This window comes from Alligator sinensis, unplaced genomic scaffold (assembly GCF_000455745.1).
Source record: "Alligator sinensis unplaced genomic scaffold, ASM45574v1 scaffold1283_1, whole genome shotgun sequence".
NCBI classification, from domain to species: domain Eukaryota; kingdom Metazoa; phylum Chordata; order Crocodylia; family Alligatoridae; genus Alligator; species Alligator sinensis.
The window spans coordinates 972118-997703 of NW_005842091.1; the positions used below are offsets into that span (position 1 = coordinate 972118).

A 25586-nucleotide genomic window follows, 5' to 3' on the forward strand; every position below is an offset into this window, starting at 1 on the left:
TTGTCCGAGTCCCATAAGTGATATAGGGCAGCATGAACCCCTGGAAGCCAACAATATGCTCTAAAGTGAGGATGGGCCTGAATCGGGTCTGTGGCAGACTGCATTTCCTAGCAGCCCCTGCCCACATTGCCCTGCCCATGATGGCCTAGTGGCTCTATGGAGACTGGCCAAGTGGCGCGTGGCTGTGCAGGGACCTGCTCCAGGACCGGGATCTTGCAGCAGTGACGGGGCAGAGTCGTGATCCCCTGCCCCAGGGGCGTGCAGGCAGCAGATCGCGGCTCTGCTCCGGCTCCAGCCTGCACCATCACCCATGCAAGATCCCGGCCCCTGCCAGCGCACCACTTGGGTCAATCTTCATGGAGACCCTGGGCCCATGCTATCATGGCCCCATTGCAACTGGGGTCTCCGTGGAGAGCTGCCAAAGCAATGCAGGCAGGGCCTGCTGGGAAATAGAGTCCTGCCACGGGCCGGATCTGCCATTTTGCCCACTTCTGTTCTAACGGGACAAAATGCAGGCAACAGAAGCTGGCAGGAAAGCAGCGACCCGGCTCACTTTCAGGTGCCCTATCATCCCCTCCGCTGCACAGAGGTTGGCGAAGAAGTCTCTTTGCAAAAAAAAGCATTTGATAGAGCGAGAGTCCATGCTGGGAACCCAACACACGGGAGCAGGGAATTCATTGCATCACTACAATGCAAGAGGTGGTGAAGTCTCCATCCTTGGAGGTTTTTAAGACCCAGGTAGACAAAGTCCTGGCTGGGATGATGTAGTTGGGGCTGGTCCTGCCTTGAGCAGGGAGTTGGACTAGATGTGACCTCCTGAGGTCCCGTGCAACCCGAATTTTCTATGATTCAAATGTTTGCATTAAATTCCAGAACACCCCAAAGGCTGAAAGGTCTTTCTAAAGGATACCACATCTGAAACCTGCTTTCTTCTGCAACAGAGACAGCTTGCTACTCTTGCAAACTGACATGGTGGGTGCCTTTCCTTCAGCTTTTTGAGCATAAAAGGCCGTTTGGAGAGAACCCTTGCTCCAAAGCAGCTTCTGCTAAGAAACATATCAATGAATCTGCTGCCTGCCGAGGCTGGCAGCTCACCTGGAGGGTTGCAGAGGCCACGTGATTTGCTAACATCCAACAGCAACGTGGACATGCAAAAGTAAGAAAATTTGCCTTGGTTTTCAAGCAAAGGATCCCAGTGCGAGCCTAGCGGATCCGAGGGTCATTCACACGTAGCCTAGGAAATCTAAAGGCATTAAGAGCCCGCTTCTCATTTTTATAGGATGAACACACGCCATAATGGATCCCAAAATTTCCACACTGCTTTTAGCACTGGTTAATCAGAAGATATGCTGTATGGTCCCAGCTTAACAGTGGTTCCTTTTGTGCTCTTTTCTTCTCCAGCAGGAAACCAGCTCTAACAGCTGATAAATAGTTATAAAAAAAAAAAGTCACGGGCGTAATTAGGAGACCTCGAAACCTAACACAACAGGGGGGGGGGGCAAGAATGTACTCAGTCTTACAAGACACAGGACTAACAACAAAAAAACTTCCTTCATTATGTCTGCTGTTCTTCTTAAATGACAGATCACATCGGTGGCTGAAGAGGAAGAAAGTGCACCGCTAATACTAAAAGCTACTTTTTTTCGGCCCGCCACCGACATCTCTGGTTCCCTTTCAGAGATCTGAACTCAATGGAGGTCACGCGGATTCCTGCAAACCACCTGTTTGAGGTGCACGTGGAAGCCACCGTGCCGTTTTGCATCCTCCCAAGCTTTAGAAGCCAAAGCGACAGGCAGCCTTCGTTAAACCGATGCAAACTTCAAGTCACGGAGCACTCGCTCAGCAAATCAATTGTATAAATGTCTGTTTTTATTACTTGTTTCCTAATAAGCTGCTCGCTCACACAAAGGGACTGATCGTCTGTTGCCACTGCAGACTCCTAAGAAGCATCCATCTTTACACCCCGTGCTAATGGGTTGTTAGGAACATCAAACATGTAGAGTGAATCAAGTAATTATGCTTTTAAAAAGCCGGCAATATTTGAGATCAGCCTAGCAGCTGCTGCCAATCAAACCCCAGCAAGCAAACCGAGAGTGCATTACTTACCCACTTGCAAATGTGTAGGGAGTGATTTTTTTAAAATTTTTACTTTGAATTTTTTGCACTGTCTTCTGTAAAACCACCAAACAGCCCCTTCCCAACCAAACCAGGCTACCTCAAAGGAGATCTATGCCACGGGTGCCCTTCTGAGACTCTTCATTCGAAGACTTTGCAAATACAACTCGTCTCTTTGAAAGCTTCTGAGCAACCACCAGAAGAAAGGGCTGAAAACTGGGGTTTTAGGATAAATGCATGATCTGTACGGTCCCTTCCAGCCCCTAACATCTATGAATCTATAAAATCATGCTATGGTGAGGCCAGGGCTGCTCATCTTAACCTCTGATACTCCATGGGGCTTCATGTTCATGTCCTTTCCATTGCTGAAACAGGAGAGCAGATGAGTGCTCCATAGACATATGCGGGAAAAGCTCTGAAGCTGTCAACGTGCCGGCTGTTAGGAGGCTGAAATGAGCTTAGTGTCTTCTTTGCGTAAACCTTTTATTAGACCAACTCAAATAGTTGGAAAAATTCGTCTTTGCAAGCTTTCAGGTATAAATATCCTACGTCAGGCTGAGGAAGCATCTGCAGTCAGTGCATGCTGGTTGGAATGAGCTCTTCCTGGATGGAGTGAATAGTAAAGAAACCAGAGGTTGGTATTGGTCCTAATAGGATACTCCAGCGTTAAGTAAAAATATGCACCATTGCCACACCAAGCTCCATGTATTTAGGGCCACACGTGGCTCAACTTTTCTAAAAAAGCAGAAAAAACTGTCTCCTCTAGGTCCTCTTTCCCATTAGTCAGCCTTGTTGTAGCATCAGCATTTTGCCTGTAGGACGCTATTAAAGATGGGGGATGAAGTCATTAGAGGAAGCACCACAGCACGTGGTTCATATGCTCTGACCCTAAGGAACCGGGATATTCAGCGCTACAGTTACAAAGGTCTAACTTCCATCAGGATTAGTTGCACCAAACTGGCCTAGCTGCTCTTTGCAATTACTGATACAAAAAAGCTGCCACGGATCTAGGTTCATTGACATTTGCTTTGGTCTGGGGCTTAAGTGCTCACATGCGTGAGAGTCGCGTGCTTACATGAGTCACGTTGCGTGAGAGTCGCCTGCGTGCTTACACGAGTCGCGTGGTTACTGGAGTCGGCACTGAAACGTGGCATGGGAAAAGCAGGTGAACAGGATGGACTGGAAGAGAAAACGGGCTTGTTGGAAACCAAGGACCCGCCACCTCTGTGCATCCACCTGGCCCCAGCAGCTCACCTCCAGCGGGCACCATCCGTTGCACCCGGGTCTCCCATAAAGCCAGTTTTGGGGCATGGGGTGGGGAAGGGAGGAGGACTGCAGAATGGGTAAAGAGTCGAGCTTAGCTAAATCCTTGCAGGAATAGAAAGGGGGGTTGCTGCCTCAGCTTTTCCCTCCTCTTTAGGGCTCTATAGAGCTATTGGCTGCAAGGTGACGACCGACCATCCCACCTGCGAAGCAAGCTCCTTCTCATGCACTCGTCCCAGCCCATTAACTGTCCTGTAAGCATGAATATTCAGGGTCTGAACCCAACTATTACATTTCTCACGCCATCCAACCACAGGCCCTTGCCCACAGTAGAAAAGGAAACACCTCTCAGCCGGGATCCCCCACCCCGGCTTCGTGGAACAGATGCGACTATACATGGTTGTTTAAAAAAAGAGCCCCCTACGCTTCATATGACGTATCCGAAATCCATCATGAGATGAGAAATACCCAGCCTGCCGGAGGGAACGCTGTTCGTTTGGAAGATGACATGTTATATCAGTCGGTAAGAGGAAGATCTGCATAACCAGAGAGGAAATTCTAACTTTTATTTTTTGTAACAAGTAATCTCCTCCAATCCCACCCCTGGGAAAGCTCTTTTCATTCCACGTTTGTGCATATGTTTCAGCTCCTGCCTGGATTAGTGCAGAAATCAAAGATTGCATTCAAACAGGTGCACATGTGGTCCAAGAGGAAACTTTGGTTTCACGCGTTAAACTTCCATTACAGGGCCTGTCAGCCTCATTATCCCAGCCAAGAAGGAAACGTACATGTGTTTGGGCACCGAAACGCTAAAGGTATCATCAATCACTGATTTCCACTTGCTTGGATTAGTTCCCTCTTTTAATGACCTTTCCATCTTTCCCTCGAAGATGCCTGCTACTTATATCAACAACCAAGACACAGAAAATGACTCTAGGGGCAACATCTATTTTGCTGAGAGCTCTCTCTAAAAATAACTGGAGAGTTATTACTCTCCAGATGACAATGAGAAACAGCACGGAGATAACTCAAATATAAAAAAGGCCTTTTAAAATGCATGGCATTTTCCATTAAGCGCTACAGCAAACGGGTCTCCGAACGCTGAACGTATTATGCCGTTCAGGGAAGAGCAAAAGCACAAACAGAACCAGGTTCCCCTTTTCAAAAGCAAAATCAGGAAACAAACGTGGTAATAATCAATTTGCAAAACCAAAAATGCAAAACCACGTTATGTGACTGCATCGTGAATTTGAAAGCATCAATACCAGAGACAATAGGGAGATGCAGTAAGGACCCTGTAAAGAACTGTGCAAATTGAGAGGGGTGCATTTTCTAAGCACCATTAAGAAAAAAAAGCATCTGCCCCTTAGACTGACGTGCAATTACATTACGCACCATCTTCACACGCACGTACTGCACAGTGCCAGGTGCATGGTTCACACTACGCGTATAATGGCAGTGGCAGGGAAACACGCACACTTCTTCGGAGACTGCAGCTCTCAAAAGTTTTAAGACTTGTACCAAGATTGGCCTTGGAGGGGTTCGAAAGCACAGGAAGCCCCAGGCGCAGCGAGTCTCTCGCAGACTGAACGTTTGCTTATATTCTTGGCACCCGGAATATATAAGTGTATGTAACAGGGCCTATTCCGGGTCTGAGCAGAAACATCTCCCCTGTGAAAGCCAAAAAAACTAGTGGAGAGGAGGAAAGGAGCTGGGGGCTGCTCACAAGCCGCTATTCGGAGGTTTTCATGGAGTGAATTTCTACTGGGATACTTCTCCCAGCGTAAGTCTCTCTGCTATCAATCCTTTTATGGCCTTACATCTAAATCTATTTATACATGTTTGTGTGTACACATAGATACACACAGATATATGTATCTATTTATATATATGTGTACACATATATTATATACACACACACACGTAAATAGAGTCACCATGAGATTCCCTGTAGCAAGAAAATACTAGCAACACAGCCAAAAAGCAATGAAAACAGACCAGCTGCACCATACCAATTAAAAGAATCACTATGTCTGGGACTAATCCTGCAATGCAGTGGACTGACCTGGTGGAAGATACCCAGCATGCCATGAGATGAGGCTGTTTGATGTCATGGGGCAGCTCCATGGAGCCCAAAGAGTCTCATGAAGGCTCTGCCAGCACCACGTTCCTGCACATAGGAAACATTAATAGTGGAGACCCTGCCTGCTCACGAAAGGCTAATGGGTAAACCATGCTGCCCGGCCACTGAAATAGTTATCATTCTGCGATTATAAAAGAAAAGCACAGGAAATTTAAATTGTCATAAAACTTGCATGGGTTGGGAGCCTTCAACCCTATTTCCCATGTGGTTGCTTAAAATGCCTGAAACTACTGTAAAAACCATACTCCAGTTCTAGAGACCATATTTAATCCTGAGAGCGGCTTTGAACTTCTCCGAATCCCCCATCTGAGACACACCGACGAGTCCCTTTGAATCTAGGCTCCTCAAAGGCAGCTGGGGGGGTGAGCCGCGCATTCACAAAAGAAGTTAACGGCAGGTCCTAAATACAGCTTCCACGTCAAGGGAACTTGGTCATCAAACTGCCATGGGCTCCTTTGAAAATCCCAGCGTGGGCACCAAAGTCTTCCAGTCAGCTTTGGAAGTACTGCATGCAGCCAACATGCAATAAAATATTAGTAATGAAGCAGCAAAAGGGCCATCATGCGGTTTTATATGGCCACAGCCATCTTTTGCAGCAGGTGGTTCAAACCTTTTCTCCCAGATTTTACTAATTATGGAAGGTGTGTGTAAGCACAGACCTGGGTTCACTAGGCCTTGCACTAACTTAAGTCTGAGCGACTTTACGGGGAGTTTGGGCTGAGTGAAGATTGTTAGTGTAGATTATCACTATTGGGACCCACATTTTACTTTTTAAATCAGGTGGTTCTAAAGTCATTAGCAAGGCAACCAGGCCCTTGGAAATATTCAATTTTTAGATGCAAGTGCTGGGAAAATGCTGGTTTTCAGTATCCCAAAGAAACATACATAAAACATGTCCATAAAAAAAAGACCCTTTTGCAAAAAAACCTACGACAGAAATATGTTAACCAGCCTCATGGTAATCTTCATCTACCTAAGACGCACAGAACCAATGGTACCTGTGCAGCCAAAGGCAAAATCATAGAAAATTCAGGTTGAAGGGAGCTCAGGAGGTCACATCTAGTCCAACCCCCTGCTCCAAGCAGGACCAGCCCCAACTGCATCATCCCAGTCTACCCGGGTCTTCAAAACCTCCAAGGATGGACACCCACAACTGCTCCAGGTAACCTGTTCCAGTGTTTTACTACCCCCCTAGTAAGAAACTTCTTCCTAATATCCAACCTCAACTTCCCTTGCTGCAACTTGAGCCCATTGCTCCTTGTCCTGTCATCACTGAGAACAGGCTACCCAGTTCCTTGTTCTGTCTTACTCTCTCTTTGTAAGGGTATGTGATGTGCCCGATATGACCCGAAACAGCCCATCACTACGGCAGCTTCTGGCCTAGTGGGGAAAGTATGGCTTTATTTGTTTTAAATTAAGCCTAGGTTCAAAGACCCTTAAAACAAGGGAAACAGCTGGTGACAAGCTGGCTTTAAAGAACTGCATTTTTAGGACACGGCTTTCAGTCCCATCCCAGCAATACTGGCGATACAGCTGTAGAGAGCCGCTGCAATGATATAACAGGCTCTGAAGGGCTGACATAGTACTCTGCCATGTAGGGGAAGAAGATCACGACCACACATTTGGGGCAGAAAGTCAATGGAAATATTTCAGGGGGCTCATACTAAGAAGAGGGATGTTAGATATCTCTTGAGTAACATGCTTAGCCCAGTAATGGCGCTCTTCAAAGGGGACCAAGTCCAACCCTCTTTGGCCGAAAGGAAGGTCACCATGATGCATGGCCTGTCAAGGAGACAGGACTAAAAACAGTGGCTGTAAGCAAAACTAGCCCAGGGTATTTTGGTGCTTTCCAGACTTCCAGAACCACCAAGTGTGGTGGGTCCACCAGAGCCCCTAAGTGCATTAGGGACAAAACAATTAACAGAGGATAATTTGAGTGTATTTTTTTTAAGAACATCCATGAAGATGCCTTCAGGCTTGTTTGGAGAGTTGAAAAATTGTTCTGCTTCTTGCTCGTCCAGGATGGAGTCATCCAGCCTCGTGCAAAACAGGAAAGATGCTGTGTTTTGTGGAAGAGAGCTGCTGGCTGCAATGACAGCCTTAGAGAGGAGGTGATGGTTTTCACACCTGCTTCTTCGACAGAGCTAGCAAGTGAACGGCATGCCCAGCAAAAGGGAGAGGCATATTTGTTTCTTGGAAAGAAAAATCCCAAGCTGGATTCAAAGGTCTGAATTGGCAAGCTCACGTCGACGTATGCGTGTCCATTAGGTTTGCTTTCTGGCTACCTCAAATGTCTAGCGTCTCATTACACAGACAAAGGAGTCCAACTTCCCTTCACATCTTTAATGGATTTGATGGCCATTTCTGCATTCCTGGCAGTCCTGGATGCTGGCGACAGAAAAATCACCGCTTGGGATCGCTTCAGTTTTAGTTGGAAACCAAGTCCCAATGCTCGTAGGTAAACTGCTAGAAATTTAAGAAATGATTTGTTTTTCCTCCCAAACGCAGAGCAACTTGCACCAAGTGACTGACCTGCAAACTGGCTGGTGCCGAGGGCTTCTTTACATAGGAATTTTCTCAGCAGGATGCCACAAAACCGACTTCAGGCTCAGAAGATATTTTATTAAAAGCTTATGGAAAGCAAAGCAAAAATGCAAGCCGTGGTCTGCCTGCTGAGAACAAAGCGGATTACCACCCATTTAAGAAACCTTCAGTCCAATATCGTGCCTCTTTGCTCTTCCCACCACTTGAAAACCCACCATGATTTGTATGGGTTGGAGTTAGTTTTGGGTGGAACAGATGTCACTACACTACTGTTTCATTTTGCAACTTGCTTCAAGTTTGTGTCCCAAAAAGGACGGGGAAAAGCTCTGCTGAAGCAAGGGTCACCGTCTCCGGTGGCTGGAAGTCACTGGGATCGAGTCAAGCCAAACTGAAGCCTTTGTACAGAACCTGTTATGCTGCAAGTGTTATAAATTACCCCGCAACCCTCTCTTACCTGCGACTCCAGCCAGGTCTGCAAGTACCAAGCCCCATCCGCAGGCTACGATGATCCAGGCTGGCTCCCTCCTGCACTAGAAGCAGCTGCCATGGTGCAACACCTGGTCAATTAGTGCTGCTGAGCAACACTAATTAGCCTACCTGCCAGTGAGTTGCTCTGCTTGGGTGCAGACAGAAGTGACGATTTTCACCCCATCTGGCCGCAGTAAGTAGTCGAGAGCCGTGCCCAAACAGAAATGCACGGATGTGCAAAATAGTGGATTGGGTGAAAATCTGACCCCTCGTTGCATAAGGAGTCAGATGAAGACGTTTCAAAACAGAGTCTTTTGTAACTTCTGTCTGCACTGCTTATGATTTAAGCAGAGGCACAGTGGTCTGGCACAGCCAGCCGACGGGCACCGGCGCTGGGGACAGCAAATCTAGCCTATACGAGCTTCAGGGAGGTGAGGTGCAGCTCCACAGAGATCGAGCTTTGAGCCTGCAACTAGCCTGGGCATTTTAAGTACAGGGAGAGGAAGGAGGAGAAATCAGCCCTTATGTATCGGCCTTCTTCGCTAGTCATTTTTCTAACAACACTTTCCCCCCGCATCTATCACCAACAGGAAGGCTCCCCAGGGTGGATCTTGCGAGGCTGCAATCACTTTTTCATCCATTTACCTATCCCCACCCCGGCCAGAATGTCTTCTTTGTCACGGACGTACTGACAATCTTTGTTCGAGCCAGCACAGAGCTCCTTCCACGAGCTGTCTCGCCCTCTGATCTCGGGCAGTGCCAAATAAGACTTCAAAAGCTTTCCGTCTACAAAAGACAACTCTCTCAAAAGCCCAAGTTTCCATCTTTTAAAGCACAGTGGAGATTACACACACACACACACACACACACACACACACATCAAGCCCCCTTAGTTGTGAGATTAGGTAGACTTGAAAGCTGCACAGAGGTTGCCTGCCAAGCCAATGTCGATTTTGATCCATCTTTTAATTTGGTCCCACTCTATGTGACTATACACAGATTGATGTCACAAAGCAGAAGTCATCCTATCCTGCATGCTCAACGGCGTTTACGTTTCTACGGTAAAGTTTCAACCAGAGGTTTTACAGCATTTCGGAGAAATGACAAGCACAACTCAAACCCTTGAATCCTTACGCTCGGCTGCGTCGCCCGTTCTCAGTATGCATTTGGATTCAAGTCAACAGATTGCCAGAATCGGTCTTCCCTCATGTGCAAAAAAAAAAATGCATGAAATTCAGTAGCATTGCACAACAACACACTGGGGAAAGAAAAATTTATATGGTATGAGCACATAGCGAAGGCTGATCGATCAATGGTAGTGTGCACACACACGCACACGTAAAACACGCAACTTCTTTTCAACCAAGTCTGCTGCAATGTCGTAGGCTAGGATAGCGATTCTCAACCCGGGTGCCACAGCATCCTGGGGCACCTTGACATCCTTTCAAACGCGACACAGGTCCAGGCCATGTGATCACTCAAGTGAACAAACAAGATTCACGAGATATATCCAAAAGAGATTCCACATAGCAATCCATAGTGTTAAAAAAAAAAAAAATAGCCTGCCCCGTTGTGGCCTTTCCAAGTTCTCTGCAATAGAGGAATTGCTTCAGGCTTTTTCTGGAGTCAAAAAACAAGTGAAAACTAAGAGGAGGCATTTTCTAAGGGGTGTCTCAAATCTACTAAGAGGTGCCTCAAGTCTAAAAAGGTTGAAAAGCCCCAAGGTAGAAAATCTCATTTAGCTGTGCAAACATCCAACGTAAGTGCCCCAAGCAGAAGCCAACGCAGCGTGCCAGTCATACAACCCACCGCTACTAAAATGGCTATGCTTCCTACAAAACATCAGGCCTAAGAGCAAACACAGCTGACCTCACATTTATTTAAATCAGAGGATAAAGAGCTTAATGACTTTCTACTGGCCAAATTTTAATTACAGACTTGTCACACTTGAGTTTTGGGGAGGACGGGTGAGATTCTTTTAGAATCTGAACAAATACGTGGATCCTCAATTTCCCTCTTGGGCTCAGTCTATTATTCTTATTCTTAGTGCTGTAGTTATTGTTATTATTAGTAATTAATAATAATTAATAATAAATAATGCTACTAACAAAAGAAACAGCAGTCATAACACTGATAATAATAGCGAAAGCAGCATATCATCACTATTACTATTATTACTACTATTATTATTGCTATTGTTGTTATTATTATTCTTCTTCTCTTCCCTTTTTCTTCCAAGTTTCTTTGGATTTCCCTTTGGATCTCCGACAGCGATGAACTGATTGCTAGCACGGGGGAGCAAAAGTAACTACTGAGGTAGGTCAAGAATTTGGGACTTACCATCTGGACTCCCACCCTCCAGGCTATTAAACCACAATTCCCAAGAACCTCATCGTTCGCTTGATCGTATCTTTAAGGCCTAAACCTTTCAAGTCAAAGCTTTTTTTCCTCCAATTTAATTTGTGATGCGGGCAAAATATTCACCCACTTGGTCCTTTATTTGTTCATTTGATTAAAAGGTACAAATCAACAGCAAGGAACTGAAAGACTCGGTGAAACAAAACACCAGGTATTTCCTCCTTCCTTCTTTGTCAGATCCAGCGACAAATCTAGGCTAGGGAACGTAAAAAATAAAAATGATTATAGTGGCTATTGGAAACAAATGGGTTTTCTACTGGGATTAAGCATCTGGAATTAACCTCTCTAATAAAATGTAAAGCCATAAGCTTCTTTTGTGACACGACTGCTTAAAATTCCACTTACCGCTCCAAGCATGATTCTGAAAATAAGCCATCGAAATCCCCAGATGACGATTTTGGAAGGCGGGGTGTGTTCGGGCAGTCGAGACAGAGTCCAGAGAGGGCACAGGAATATTCCCAAAAACCCTGTTTCCAGGAGCTGAGATTCCCATCCTGAAGAGTGACCACACAACAAAAAAAAAAAAAAGAAGAAGAAAGAAATGGTTTGCTGTAGCATGCCTGCATATTATCCTCCAAAGAATTATACATGTATAAGAAGCAGAACATAACGATGCTAGGACTTAATGAAACCTAGCTCCGATTGACAAAATAACAACGAACACCATTTTCGGGCCTCCTTTCTGTCTGGGCCCTGGGCGGCCGCCTGGTTCACCCATAGTTGTGTCTGGCCCTGACTACTGTAAGGCCATGTACAAAATAGCCAAGCCAGAAAAACACCTGGATAACATCTGTACCATGTGAGAGTGTTAGAGCACTGTTACGAGGAAAATGGCCTAACACACCAGTGATAAACATCTCAAGAAAGCAGATACAGCACCAAATACCACTGAGTTACCCGGACGTGATAATGCTTTGGAAAAAAGCAGGGAAAAGGGATTTTTCTGGATTGAAACCAGTGAGAGCAGATGTTGGGGTCCATAATCATTAACCCAACTTTTTTCCTTCATCTTCGGTCAAGCAGGTAAATAAGGCACGCGTGATTTTAAGTCAGTTCATTATTTCCAGCTCTGGTGATAGGTACCAATGACCAAGCACGGCCAGCATCCGTGATTTGGCAAGAGAGCGCAGAAGAGATCGCACATGTTAAATATGTTTAGAAGAAACGTTAACAAAAAACAGCGGAAACCTCATTTTTATGTCTAACAAGCAAAGCATCCTTTAAATTTAAACTTAATGGCTTTAAAAAAAAAAAAAAAATGTTGTGCTAAGAATAATCTATTAAGAATCCCTATTCGATTTCTTTATATCCTGTGGTTTTGGGGACAGTCACTCTACTGCCAAAATTAGTGCTTCTGTTGAGAGAAGCAAAGTATATTGTTATAAAAGCAGCTGCACCAGAAAAGCAATGGCTAATGCAGAATGTGAAAGGTTAATTGTTACTAAACCCAGCAACAAATAGCAGTTATGGGTCTAACTGGCACCAGAATGGCAGTATATCTCGTTCGCCTCTGCCTGCACAAAAATCCTACTGTTATCAGCGTTTTCATATGTTAATCACCACGTTCCCTCGCAGACATATACTATACATGCTGGATCTGTGGGTAAGAGGGCAAAAGCCTTTACATTGCTAAATGGGCTTTAGATATGGATGTGTGTTTTCCTTCTCATGGTAACGCTGCATTTTATCTGGGAGGATAGAAGGGAAGGTTAATTTGCTTATTAAAATGCAATGGGAAGTTGCACTGAATCAAGCCAGCGATTCAATGGTGCGTGTCTCTTATGCACTGCATAGATCATGCTATATTAAAACAAACAGACAGCCAAACACAAAGGACGCTCCGATCTTCTTGGTACGTAGCTCGCCTCCAGAAGCGCATCAATGCCCGCTGCACCTGGGCTTCTTGTTCCAATGCCTCGAGTTTGAATCCTGGCACTGCCATCTGGGTGCGATTCCAGCAGTATAATCTGGTCTGAAGCATGCCAGGAAAGGGAGACGGTTCAGCCATGCAACTGGAGAGAAGGACCTTCTTATTGATGAGCAACAGAGTAAACAATGCTCCCCAGCTGTTAGAAAACTCTTAAATTACCCGCCGCGGACAACGGCCCCTGGCATCGGGCACAGCTGAGCTGGCAGGGACCACGAGTTAACTGCAAGGGCAGCCAAGGACAAAGCTGTGGTCAGCTCCATTTCAGAAGCTGTCCAGGTTGCAGCGAAAATACATTCGGCTCCAGCGGACCTGCACCCGCTAGGACGGACGGAGCAACGGTGCCCTACGGGGTTGCCCATGGTCGGATAGGAAGCAGAGCATGGTCGGATAGGAAGCAGAGTCACTTCAGAGCAGGGCTGAGTTACAGCTGAGAAACAAAGTCATTAAGACCCACATTTCTCTCCTATTTGGCAGGTGGCCCATGGCAAATGAGATGCAAAATTGGATGGGAGTATGTGAAATCAGAGGCAAGGATAAAGGGGGGAGCAGGTATACACATACCCCCATATATAGCCTAACTTATTAGCAGCCCCCGTCTTGACACACTCAATACCAGCTGTTGGTCATGTGAGCACAGGTCTTCCTTCTCCATCACCGACGGACCCCACAGGTGTCGTGTCCGCTGTTCAGCAACACTTGAACAGTTCCAGTTTGCTCCCATGTCCATTCAACCCCCGCACCACGCCAGGCTGCTTCTTCAGGCGATTAAGCACTATATAGCACGTGCGTATGATCCCGGCCCTTGTTCTGCTGCCCATCCATGTCTTGACTGTTCCTTGCACACTTATCCTGGTTTAAATAAGGCCTCCTGTCCCCTTCACACTCCTGGTGGAAGCTTTCCCACTCCCCTCCCTTCATCCTTGACTCTGCTTTCACATACTCCCATCCAATTTTCACCTCATTTGCCCTGGGCCACCTGCCAAATAGGAGAAATTGCCATCGCCTGGTCTTCCCTGGAACTAGATCACCGTTCAATCCTTCCCCGTCTTGGGAGATTCATTCCCCTTGTCCACAGTCTGCCTGGATTCCTGCCTGTCCCCCGTGCGCCTCCCTGGCTAGGGACAGACATTACGCATAAACAGGTATAAGTGATCAGAAACCGGTTCAAATCTGCAACCCAAAAGAAGTTCAGTGCAAACAAACTGCTTTCAAAATGGCTGAAAACGATTTAAGATAAACCTGGATGGATCAGTATTAGACTGAACTGATTTAGGTTAAATCGGTTTATGAAACTTCTGTCCCAGATCCCCTCCAGATTCAAGTCAACTCACAGTCCCCCAGCATCCCAGGATGCTTTGCACTTACCCTGTGAATGGGCGTTTGCAGGGGATCCTTGGCCCAAGCGGTCTGCTCCAACCCAGCAGGGCGGCATGCTCTAGCGCCCCCCGGCTTCTGGCCTGGGCCACTGCAGGCACATGGCTGCATTTCAGGAATCAAAAGTGAATGTCTGTTCACTTGCTGAGCGGTCCAATTTCCGCCGCTTAGTCAAAAACTGCGAGGCTGAATTGATTCAACCTTTGCAGGTTAGTCTGTCTGTACTTGGCTCCTCTTTCATTTCCCTTCTGCATCCACATCACTTTCTTTATCCAAGCTTCACTTTAAAACTAAGAAATGTTGTCAGGCTTAAAACCCCAAATCCGAACAACTCAAACTTTGCGGGGAGCAAGGAGGGGGGAGGCAAATCAAGTACGAACATTTGAACTGTAGGGCTTAGGTAGACCCCCCTACTGAAACCTGCCCCCCACCTTTGTGGTGCCCCCTCCACGGGATGGCAGCATTAGCTGAGCATTGTGCACGTCATTCTTCACTTTTGAACATCATGAGCTAAGCCCTGCAGACTTTCCAAACAATGAGCACGCTCTTTCAAATCTCCAGACCCAAATTAGAAATACAGAGGCATGTAAAAGGGGGGAGTCCTGCTCCTTCTCAAACTCACTTACTGTAAACTGATAGCAGAGAGCAAGATTATGAGATCCATCAACAGCAGCCTCACAAATGACTTCCATTTCTCCCAACTGCTGACGTTATGAGCAGTTGTTCTCCTCCACCTACCTTGGAAAAGCCTCCATCAGACAAGGCCCGGTTCGTTTGCCATCTTACGAAGATCTGAGGCTGTTGCTAAACAACCACCGACTTCTTTTGTCTAGAGATGGATGTTGCTATATTCGGAGATTAAGCATCGTCTTCAAGCATCCCTTCCATGACCAACAAAGTCCACGCATGTACTTGGTGCTTACAGGAAAACACTTGATTGACAAACTCCAAGCCAGGAACCCATGGGAAGTACTGAATAGCTAAAGCAAAATGTTCTTTATCATCTCCTTTGCTTCCTGTCTTGTTATGACTGTGAGTACTTGAGGCTAAAGCTGGGGCCGTAGCTCCCGTGCAGATGTGCCAAGGTGTTTACGGTAGTTAAATGCTCATCTCTCACTGAGTTACAAGGAGGGTCAGGTATTTGAATCCTTTCTGCCCCTTTGAGACTTGAAAATGGATGAGCGCGATGAAAGCCCTGCTGTTACACAAGTAATCGAAGAAAATGACCCAGTTGTTTCCACAGGGAAACATCAAGTTTGCAGATTAAACGCCAAACCCAATTAAAACATTTTTTAAATGAATATTTACATGCTGCCTGTGGCATTGCAGTAAAAATGAGAAAGCCCCCACTAAATAGCATACTGGGGGGGAGGGGGGGGAGAAAATAAAGCTGTCAGCCATTAATAACGCTAATTCATCATGTAAATTAATACTCTGCAGGCCTGATGGCTTTGGAAAGACATCCAGACTTGCCTAAGCCTATTCGGTTTCAACAAGTGACAAGAAATGCCATGAATCCTGCAACAGTCAGAAACATTTGGGGTCTCTTACCGACGAAACCCAAACCACGAGCCAACATCTCCTTGGCGTTTTGTTTTCCACGTTAGGGCTAAAACTTCGGTGTCACCTCGGCCCACGGGTCCCGCCGGGCCCCAGCACACAGTGATACTGCTGGGAACGAAAGGGTCGCAGCGGTGACCCACCTGCTCCTGTTTTCTGCGGTTGGATCTAGTCAAATTTCAGCAGCTGCAGAGCTCGCACAATGAGCGGCATTGTTATCTCCTCGGCACGGCAAGGGACGGATCCAAACTTTAAAAAAATGGAATAAAACGAGCTGCCAACGCCACAGATTGCAGTGACTGCACTTGCCTTACACGCGGTCAAAACGGTGGCTACATGCTCCTCATTTAATGCAGCAAAATAAATAGTTTTGCACTTTCACAATGACCTATTTGGGGGCGGGAGGGAAACTGGGGAGGGGGAATAAAGCATCAAGGGTTTTTGCTCCTTCCTGCTTTTGCTTTTTCTGCTTTCCGATACAAATGCTCCCCCTCCGCCCCCCACAAAAATTATGTGCAACTGTTCATCCCTATGTAATAACCCTCTGCTAGGAAATTTAGCTCGCTCTAGCAGAGCTGCAGAACTAAAAAACATTTGTGACTTGAAATAAGAACCGCTTAATGCCAGGACATGTGCAATGCTAACAGACTTTTTCATGAAAGACTATATATTTTGGCAGGAACGTCAGATCCACTGTAGAAAACATTACTGATGCTCGCTGAATAAAAAGTCAGTTTGGCACAAATGGTCTCCAGAAAGATCCGAAACGGTATCATTAAGACTCCCTATAGAGGGAATTATTTCTAATGGCATATAGATGACATGGTATTAGATCATCGAGGCTTCCAGTTTTCAGCGTTGTATTGGTTATTTACCAATAAATGTCTGACGAGAAAAACAGCAGTTATCGGTACTCGTGAGCCTCGAAGGACTTCTGAAAATTACCCAGGCATTTTTTGGAATCGGGATCTTCAGTTTCTCCTTGTACTTAACTCATTTCACACAGAGAAAGACAGGTCTAGTGGCGTGGAAAAGACCCAGGGGGAGGAACAAGGGTGGGAGAAAAGGATAGAGTTGCGGAGAAAAAAAATCCCGCTCGGATCTGCAGCAAAGAAAGATTTCCACGACTTCAAGAGGCAGTGCAGAAAGCATCCCTTACCTTCTTTCCCCAAGCCAGGAGGTGGGTGGGTGCTTGTACACATGTGCAGAAGATGGGGCTGGGACTGAATACAAAAATCCCCACAGAATGGTTTTTCTTTTTTTTTTTTTTTTAAATAGAGACATTTTATAAATGATTATGTTTTAAACAATTTGTCCGTATCGTAATGCTGGAAAGCATCCGAAGAAATTACGTTGTCCAGGGCAGGGACTGTAGCTCATGTGTGCAACATAAGTTGGGCTCAGACAGAGCCCAGCACAACAGAAGACTTCCCGATCCTTGTGTAATCTCTTGGCTTCTGCCAGAAAAACCAAAGAGATATTATTTCCCTCCCACGCACCAGCAACAAAAACTCGTACGAAACTTGTTGGCAATTTTTACCTTTTGTAGAAATTTTAGAACCTAAATGAATGTTTTCAAGTTATTCATAATTTTCATTTCAGCTTCTGAAAAGCAGAAATCATCATCCTGGTTAAAATTAAGGGGGAATTTTCCTTTTTCATCGACTAGTTTAGGAAATATTTTGGATCCCTCCCCTCCCCCCAAATATCAATAGGATTAAGAAAGAGTTTGTTTCTATTTTCCCTCTTTCCTTCTCTATAGGCGAGAGTAGACTCCCACAAACTTCTGCGAGATCCTGAACACACAGACACGTACACAATTTATGAACATAAGCAATCAAGGTCCTTTGGGTAAATCTGATATCTTTTACTAGACCAACTCAAATAGTTGGAAAACGTCTTCTTTGCAAGCTTTCGGGGATACATTTATGAACAGGTGCATATGTGTGTTTTGTATATGGGCTCCTATACTGTACGCTCGTCCTCTTTAGCCTTCTCCTTTTCAGCCGGCACATACAGAAGCGATGGGGCAGGCCGTCTTCGTCGGAAAACAGCTGCGCTATACGTTACAGTCGCTGGCAGCCAAAGTAAAAGATATATAACATTGGATTGACTTCTAATGAGATTAAATTAACTGATGCCGAGCCACTCTCCCTCGTCTCCCCTGAAAATTTACTCCGATAGCATTTGAGTTACATAGTTATGACACCTGTCAAAAATAAAACGTATCGTGCTAATCATGAGTACGATGCGTTCTGAATCAGGGCCCCCAGCTGCAAACACGTATTGCTTACCGGCCCAGGTAGATGCACTGAAATGAGGGCAATTATTTCTGGCATGGTTAAGCAACTGCCTAGCAGGGAGGCAGGGGGCTCTAAGGCTGGCACGGGTCCATCCATGCTCTCCCTCGGCCTCTTCCAGTGACCCTCCCGGGTTGCTTCCTATATCTCTGCCTCCCTTTCTCCGTCCAGCTGCTGCCCTTGCTACAAAGAGTGCAAGCGCATGATGAGCTGGACAGTACGGGACACTCCTGTACGATGCCCAGATCGTCTACTGCCTTTTTTGTGTATCGTCTGTCTTTTATACATGGGCCAACCTCCAGACGCCGTACTAAGGAGCCCTTGGAAAAAGTAGACGTAACACCACCGGAAACATTTCTGTTATTTTTTTGCTGTTTAAAAAAAAATTGTCGACACCCCGAATTGTGTGAAGACACCCCCAAATGTTTCCTTTATTTTTGTTGTTGAAAAAAAATTGTTACGGCACCCCCAAAATTGTTGACATCCCCCAAATGTTTCCGTTATTTTTGTTGTTGAAAAAAAAATTAAGGCGCCTCCAAATTTGTTAAAACATCCCCCAAATGTTTCTGTTACTTTTTGTGGTTTCAAAAAAAATGAGGACCCCTCCCCCAAATTTAAGACACCCCAAGTGTTTCTGTTATTTGTTGTTGTTGAAAAAAAATTAAGACACCCCCAAAATTAAGATGCCCCCAAATGTTTCCATTATTTTTATTTTCCATTATAATTTGTGTTTAACAAAAATTGTTAAGATTCCACAACAGTGTTAAGACACCCCCAAATGTTTCTGTTACTTTTCGTGGTTCGAAAAGAATTTAAGACACCCCCCAAATGTTTCCATTCTTTTTTGTCGTTTAAAAAACTTGTTAAGACGCCCCTTTAATACTTGATTATTGTCATTCAGCATCTTATCGTTCAGGGGGCAAAACACTCTCTGATGAAAGCAAAAGACCACATCAGTCCTGGGCAAAGATGCACTTTGATATATTTGTTAGCTATTGCATTCATTTAAACAGGTTAAACCAAGGTGCACGGGGCCCTGTGCTGTTCCACGACTGTAGTGAGCAAGCAAGCCAATGTAGGTCGGACGGGCAGGAGCGAATAGCAGGTGGAAAGAAAGGAAATACCTGAAAAGCAGTCAGAGTTCGGTGAATAGCTTCACCTTGGTGTCCACAAGAATTTTGCTTACAACACCTTGCCATGTTTTAACCCTTCATTTCCCCCAGCACCCCACTGCTCCTAAAATATCACCATTTCTCTCTGCCTCTGCCCCCACTACAAGGATAACGGTTCACTCAGAACTTCATTAAACTTTCCAACCAGCATTGTCCAAATACGGAGTCGGACAAAAGTACTAAGGCTTTCAAGTCACGGCATCAGTTCAAATGACCTCCCGGGGTCCCTGCAGAAAGGATTTCTGTTGATGCCAAGGGGAAATGGCAGATCTCTGCTCCCAGAGATGATCTCAAAAAAAAAAAAAGGGGGGGGGGGGAGTGGGAGGAAGCATGCTACAAAATGCCCCAGGATCTGCCCCAAACCTCCTGAGCATCCCTCTAGCTTTTGGGGAAGCATCGCTCTAATATGAATTGAAAGTCTTATTTAGTGCTCACGCACGGTGAGCCTCCTACATCAGAAACCTAGATCCAGCATAATGACCAGGGATCCTGGTTTTCTGTGATTTAAAAAAAAATCTCCAATTTTCAGATTAAAAAAAATGAACCCCAAATCCACATTTTTATGTGATTAAAATGAAACACCAGTAATATATATATATATAGATAGATAGATAGAGAGAGAGACCTATATCTCTAGACACATCTATATAGATATATAGGGATATATAGATATATCTATATCTCTAGACACGTCTATATAGATATATAGGGATATAGAGATATATCTATATCTCTAGACATGTCTACAGAGACATACAGAGATACAGAGATATAGAGAGAGATATCTATATCTATAGACACATCTATAGATATAGAGATAGATATATCTCTATAGACATGTCTATAGATATAGAGATATAGATACAGATACATAGATATATCTCTATCTCTCTCTCTATAGATAGATGGATAGATAAATATTATCTATCTCTATGTCTCTATCTATATATATAGTAGTATTTCATTTTGATCATGGAAAAATGTGGATTTTGGGTTACTTTTTTAAATCCAAAATTTGGGGATTTTTGTTTTCTTTTTTTTAAATCAGAGAAAACCAGGATCCCTGGTCATGACTATCACAGCATTTAACTCAAATGCATTTTTTGCAAAACAAAAGCGTGCCGCACTGAGCTTGGCGGTTCTTTTCCTTTGAAGTTGAGCGGTGCCCCTTGCATGTGTATCCTGATGCTGATGTCCCCCAAGTACAGCACATGGCCACACACGCAGCTTAAACTCTGGACCCATTTGAGGGATGGTTAACCTTGCATCTCTATGCATCTAGTGTACTGCGCCTCTCATCCCTCCCACGCAAGAGAGACGGTATTCTTTCAACGTGGCCTGAATTCAGTCTGTGTTCATAAGTGCCAGGCCCACCCGAGCCGTAACTCTTCCTTTCCCCTCGATGTAAAGGAGAAAGTTCTCAACTCTTCAAGGCTTCCGAAAACATGAAAGAGCAACAAGAACACTTTAGCCACAAAGAGTACTGCTTTTATTTTCTAACGTGGGACAACCAGGGAGAGAGGCATCCCTTGAACCTAAGAGAGAAGGAAAAAAGAAAAGACAAGGCTCCCCTATAGCGGTGAGGAAAGGACAATTAAGGGGAAACACGATGCGTGCCCTGCTACTCTATCGAGTATTTCGTCTAAGAACCACAAGACAATTTACTAACATTAATGAGGTACAGCACGTCTTTCAGCTCCCCGCCTCCCCAAGAGAGATGCATTTCATTCTTCCCGTTTCCCAGCTGTGAAAACTGATCCACAGATGGATAAACACAGACCTGGCCTGGATACCACGTTCAGACATAGTTAGTAGTAAAACCCTAGAGTTTTTATGTCCCCAGTTGCAACAAGGACATGCTATAATTGTCCGGACAGAGGAGCCTCTGATAAAAAAAAAAACAAACTACGGTTTCCAGTCGCTCTTCATTGCTTATTAGTTTTCTGAAACGCCTCCTGATTGCCGACGTTCCAGATTTCTCTGGTTTACTGAGAGATAACCCCCTGGCAGGATTCAAGGGTTTCGTAGCCAACAAAATGGGTCTCCATGTTGCCAAAGGATTTGAGGAACATTATCAATAACTTTTCCTTCTTCAAGTCTAAATCACATGGTAAAAAAGAAAGAAAGAAAAAAATTTAGCATAGAAACTTTTAAAAGCTTCCAAGTGCTCTCCAGGGTAGTCATTAGAAACTACTTAGGTAGAAGAAGGGCAACATTGCCGAGTTAATGCAGCATTAAATTAGTCCTCTTTCCATGCAGAACTTTAAGTGACAGTGGAATCAGTTGGGAAAATTTTTTATTTTATTTTTTAAATAGGGAAGTTAATGGATTTCCTGTTTTTAGCTCTGTGGGCGGCTGTCAATTTGAGGGATCGGCGTATGCGGCATTTAATTACCGCCTTGCAGAAACTAAAATAATTTCCTCTCGGTGAGCGGGAACTCGTGGGCATCAGCGCCTCTCAGCCTGGCCATTGGATAGCTCGAAGAAAGTGCCGCTAATTTTAACGGAGAGGTGTCCCTCTGAAAGCCAGTCCTATTACAGTTTGTTAACCAGCATGGACTCTCCCCACAAAGTATGCCCTTGGGGATGTCATTTAATGTGCTCCGTGCCTCAGTTTCCCCCATATAACAGGCATCTCTTGCTTCCCTGATACAACCCAAAAGTCCTTTCACACAACCGTGCAGCAAAGGCACGGTTCTTGCCTCAAAGTGCTCACGGTTTAGGTTAAGGGCAGGCACAAGAGGCTGGTTTAAAGAAGTGAGGGCATGAGGATAACATAAATGAGCAAGGACTGTATGCGCCAGCTGGGTGCACATGCTGCTATCCATTTGCTGGCATTTCAGAAGGGTGAATAAGACATAGTGAAAAGAAATAGCTGATCTACTCAAACAGCTAAACAGATCCCGACTCAGGCCTGGGTGCATCGCATGGTGCTCCTCTCAGGGTCCAGCCATCCCCGTGACCTCTTCTCCCCGCGCTCCCGCAGAAAGGATAACGGGACGGATCAGCTTGGCTGTGGACCTCCTAAGCTGAGGACATGCCACTACCTTACCACTTGCCAGGCAGGATGCAAGACTCCCCGGCTTGCAAAGGCCTTTCTTCTACAAATGCATAAGAACAGCAGGCAAAGCCATCCCGGAAGGACCCTACCCAGAATGCGGCCACACGCTGCAGGAAATAAGCTAAAGACAGTTTTGATTTATTCCCTGCTGGAAGACATCGAGTCCTACCTATGCTTACAGAGCCCCGATACTAGGCAGTGGCTGCCTCAGCCAAATGGTCGGGCTTTACAGACAAGAGGAGAGCGAAAACTGAGCTATCGCCCTTATCAGCTTCCAAATGCAACATGCCACGTACAGAACAACGTATGGAGAAAGAAGAAGGGGAGCAAAATACAGCTTGCGAGCCAGATCCGGCTCACAGAGCCATTGCCCAACCTCCAGCAGGTCCCTCAGGTCTCTAGGAAGAGCCTCCCGGGTATCCCCCCGCTGACACTACCCCAGACCACACTGCTCTGCCCCACACCATGCTGGCGGGGCTGAGAGTGGCACTGCTTCATGTGCATCCCTGGGTGAGCTGATGGGGGTACCCCAACTCCTGGCAAGCACTGAGCCGCCACCGGGTCCATCGCTTCCCTCCTACATCTGCATGCCCTGGACCGGGGCAGGGGACAGGCGAGGGGAGAGGAGGGAGGCCACATTCCTCCTGAGCCTCCCCCACGGGGCTTGCAGCCAGAAAATACAGTGACTTATATGGGAAAGGGCAGGATGGACTTGTAGCAAATAATGGAATGGGGGTTCTGCCCCGTGCTTTGCCCTGTATTTCCTGGCGATGCTACTTTGCTTCTCTCCAGGCCTCAGTCTTCCCATCTGTAAAAATGGGCGTCCCATCATTTCCCATCACTAATGAACTCCAAGATCCTCCAATGCAAAAAAGTTTGATGCAGGAAAAGGCTAGCAATTTAAATGGTGGCAAGCTGCCCAGCACCTTCCAAGAGATCGATCTGGATATGAAATAACCATTTGAATGCTTAGCTCTTCTGGAGCAAGCTCTTAGTGTCTTTGTCCCCTTGACCCTCCATCCAGAAGGGCCTAGCACAACCTGGAAAGCTGGCTATTTCCACTTTCCCAAGCAACCTGGTGAACAGATTTCAACGGTCTTTTATGGACAGCCCCCTGCAGCACAGTGCCATGTGCCTGCTGAGCTAAATTGCTCAAAACAGGTGTCTGTTGGGTGTTAAATCCATCTTTAGGTTGCTTTGGCAGCTTAAGAAACCATTAGCAGCTGTTAACATGGTTAGCATGGCAACATGGGAGTCTAACAGCTCAGCCGGCCCGTCCTCTTCACCGCTGCAAAACTACCCACTCCCCGCTGCACCCCTCCTGCAAGCAGCACATGAAAGCAAAACAGCATGGAGGCATCTGCAAGACATATTTTGCTAAGCAAGCCTTAAAAATCAAAGCGACTGCATCCACCCACTTTCCCTAACACGTCTCGCGAGGCTCCCTGTCATCCTTATCCAGCCGACCCATTTGAGTGTTGCTCCACCCTGCATTTTGCACGCAGACATCTCCTACTGCAGTCCATGGAAAGACAACCTTTGAGTGGGATTGCAAGTGGAAGAGATCCCTCCCTTGGACTTCCAGGATTTTCCCCAGCAATTTGGGGCTGCCCTCGAAAGCCCAAACTGTGCTCCGGGAAAGCGCTCTGCAAGAATAGCACCTCATTTATTGCTCCCTGTTTTCGAAGCCAGATCTGCCAACTCCGCCGACAAGTCCGTTTGCACCGCACCTGTTACCCCGTCAGCGCCACTGTGACTGAGAGACAGGAAACGGGATGTTTTTCCAGTCTCGTGCACCAAACAAGTGTTTATTAATCCCCTATCAAGCACACCTGTTCAACCCCCATTCAAAGCCGTGGGTTTGGCTCTGCGATCAATGAACGCATCACGTGACCTCTGGAGCTTTTATGGCTAATGCTGACAACCCAGAAGAATATAGGGACGCTCTCGGATTGCAGGTAGCAGGGTTGACGGTCAGGGGAAAACTTGTGCAGGGCTGAAAGTAAGGGGAAAACTTTTTTTTTTTATTTGTAAGCAGGGTCCTTATTTGATATAGGGTCCCTTGAACACAAACCAGCACAGAAACCCACCCTCGACAGTCACTTTTCAGAGCAGAATGAGGCCAGGTTAAGCGCAGACTTTGCACGATGGCTGATTTTCCTGGTGCTGACGTGACCAGGGGGAAATGCTGGCTCCCGGGACATATCCATGGGTGCATCTGTTGCGGCTCAGTGAGAAACGTTGCCGTTAGAAAACGGCATTTTGGCAGAGGATATCTGCAGACGCCGCAGTGTGCACAGGCCGTGGATTGCAGCCTGCGCTAATTATCAATACATGGAAACGCAGCTCATCTTTTAGAGAATTAGCAAAACAACAAAACCGATCCTAGTTTGAAAAATGTTCGCGCAACAGACCCGTTAGACTCCAAGACGGGATTTCGGCAACACGTTACTTTGGTTTTAGCCAAATTTACAACCAGCTCAACCTTCACCGGATAGGGAAGGGACACAGGCTGGCATGCTTGCTACGCTCTAGACTGACTGCTATATATTGCTTTGGACAAATCTTTGCTATCCATCAAGCCACTTTTGGCTCCCCAGCTCACAGCAGGATTGCATTCAAACAAGGCTGAAACAAATACCTGCAAGGCCAGGCATGGTCGACGGAGGTCAGGTCTTGGCTCCGTCTAAGTCAGGAAGCAAGATCCACGCGTTTCAGGAGAACTACCCCCGACAACCCCGGGGCTGAAAATGCCCCCTAGGTCCGAGCTGGAGATAAGAAAAACACGGTCAACCGTTGTGACGCAGGAGCTGACGGTAAACTCTGACCTGAGATTTTGCTCTTCTTCCTTGACGAAACCAACGGTAGGGACCAGAAGCAAAGCGCGGTGCGTTGCGGCACCTTCTGGAGGTGGCGATAATTTAGCACAATGCGGGAGAGGGGGATGAAGTCCAATTCTCCAAGGTTATTTCGACTGCGCTGTCCCCTTGCCTCGTGGCCTTTTTGCCTCCATTCGAGACTTTAATTCCAAGAGGTGCTCAACCGAGAGATATGTCAACCCCAAGAGTCTTTGCTTTGCACGGATCCAGTGCACAAATCCAGCCGCAGGAGCCTGATGAGCATACGCCCACGCAGGTACGCTAGGCTCCGTCAGTGCTTGCATTCCCCCCTCCATTAATGTGCCGGGTCCTTAATCAGTTAATGAGAACTCAATTTAATTCCAGCGGGTGGGTTTCCT

General features: G+C 46.1%; 1 protein-coding gene across 2 annotated transcripts in view; it reads right to left on the bottom strand.

Annotated features, from left to right (window-relative positions):
- LMF1 (lipase maturation factor 1) overlaps positions 1-25586 on the bottom strand; it is a 277081-nt gene that overhangs the window by 203327 nt on the left and 48168 nt on the right. For both annotated transcript variants that reach the window (XM_025204669.1, XM_025204668.1), the window contains one exon: positions 11297-11445. In XM_025204669.1, the coding sequence (XP_025060454.1) occupies positions 11297-11308 (12 nt within the window). In that variant the 5' untranslated portion in view covers positions 11309-11445. The remainder of the gene's footprint in view (positions 1-11296; positions 11446-25586) is intronic.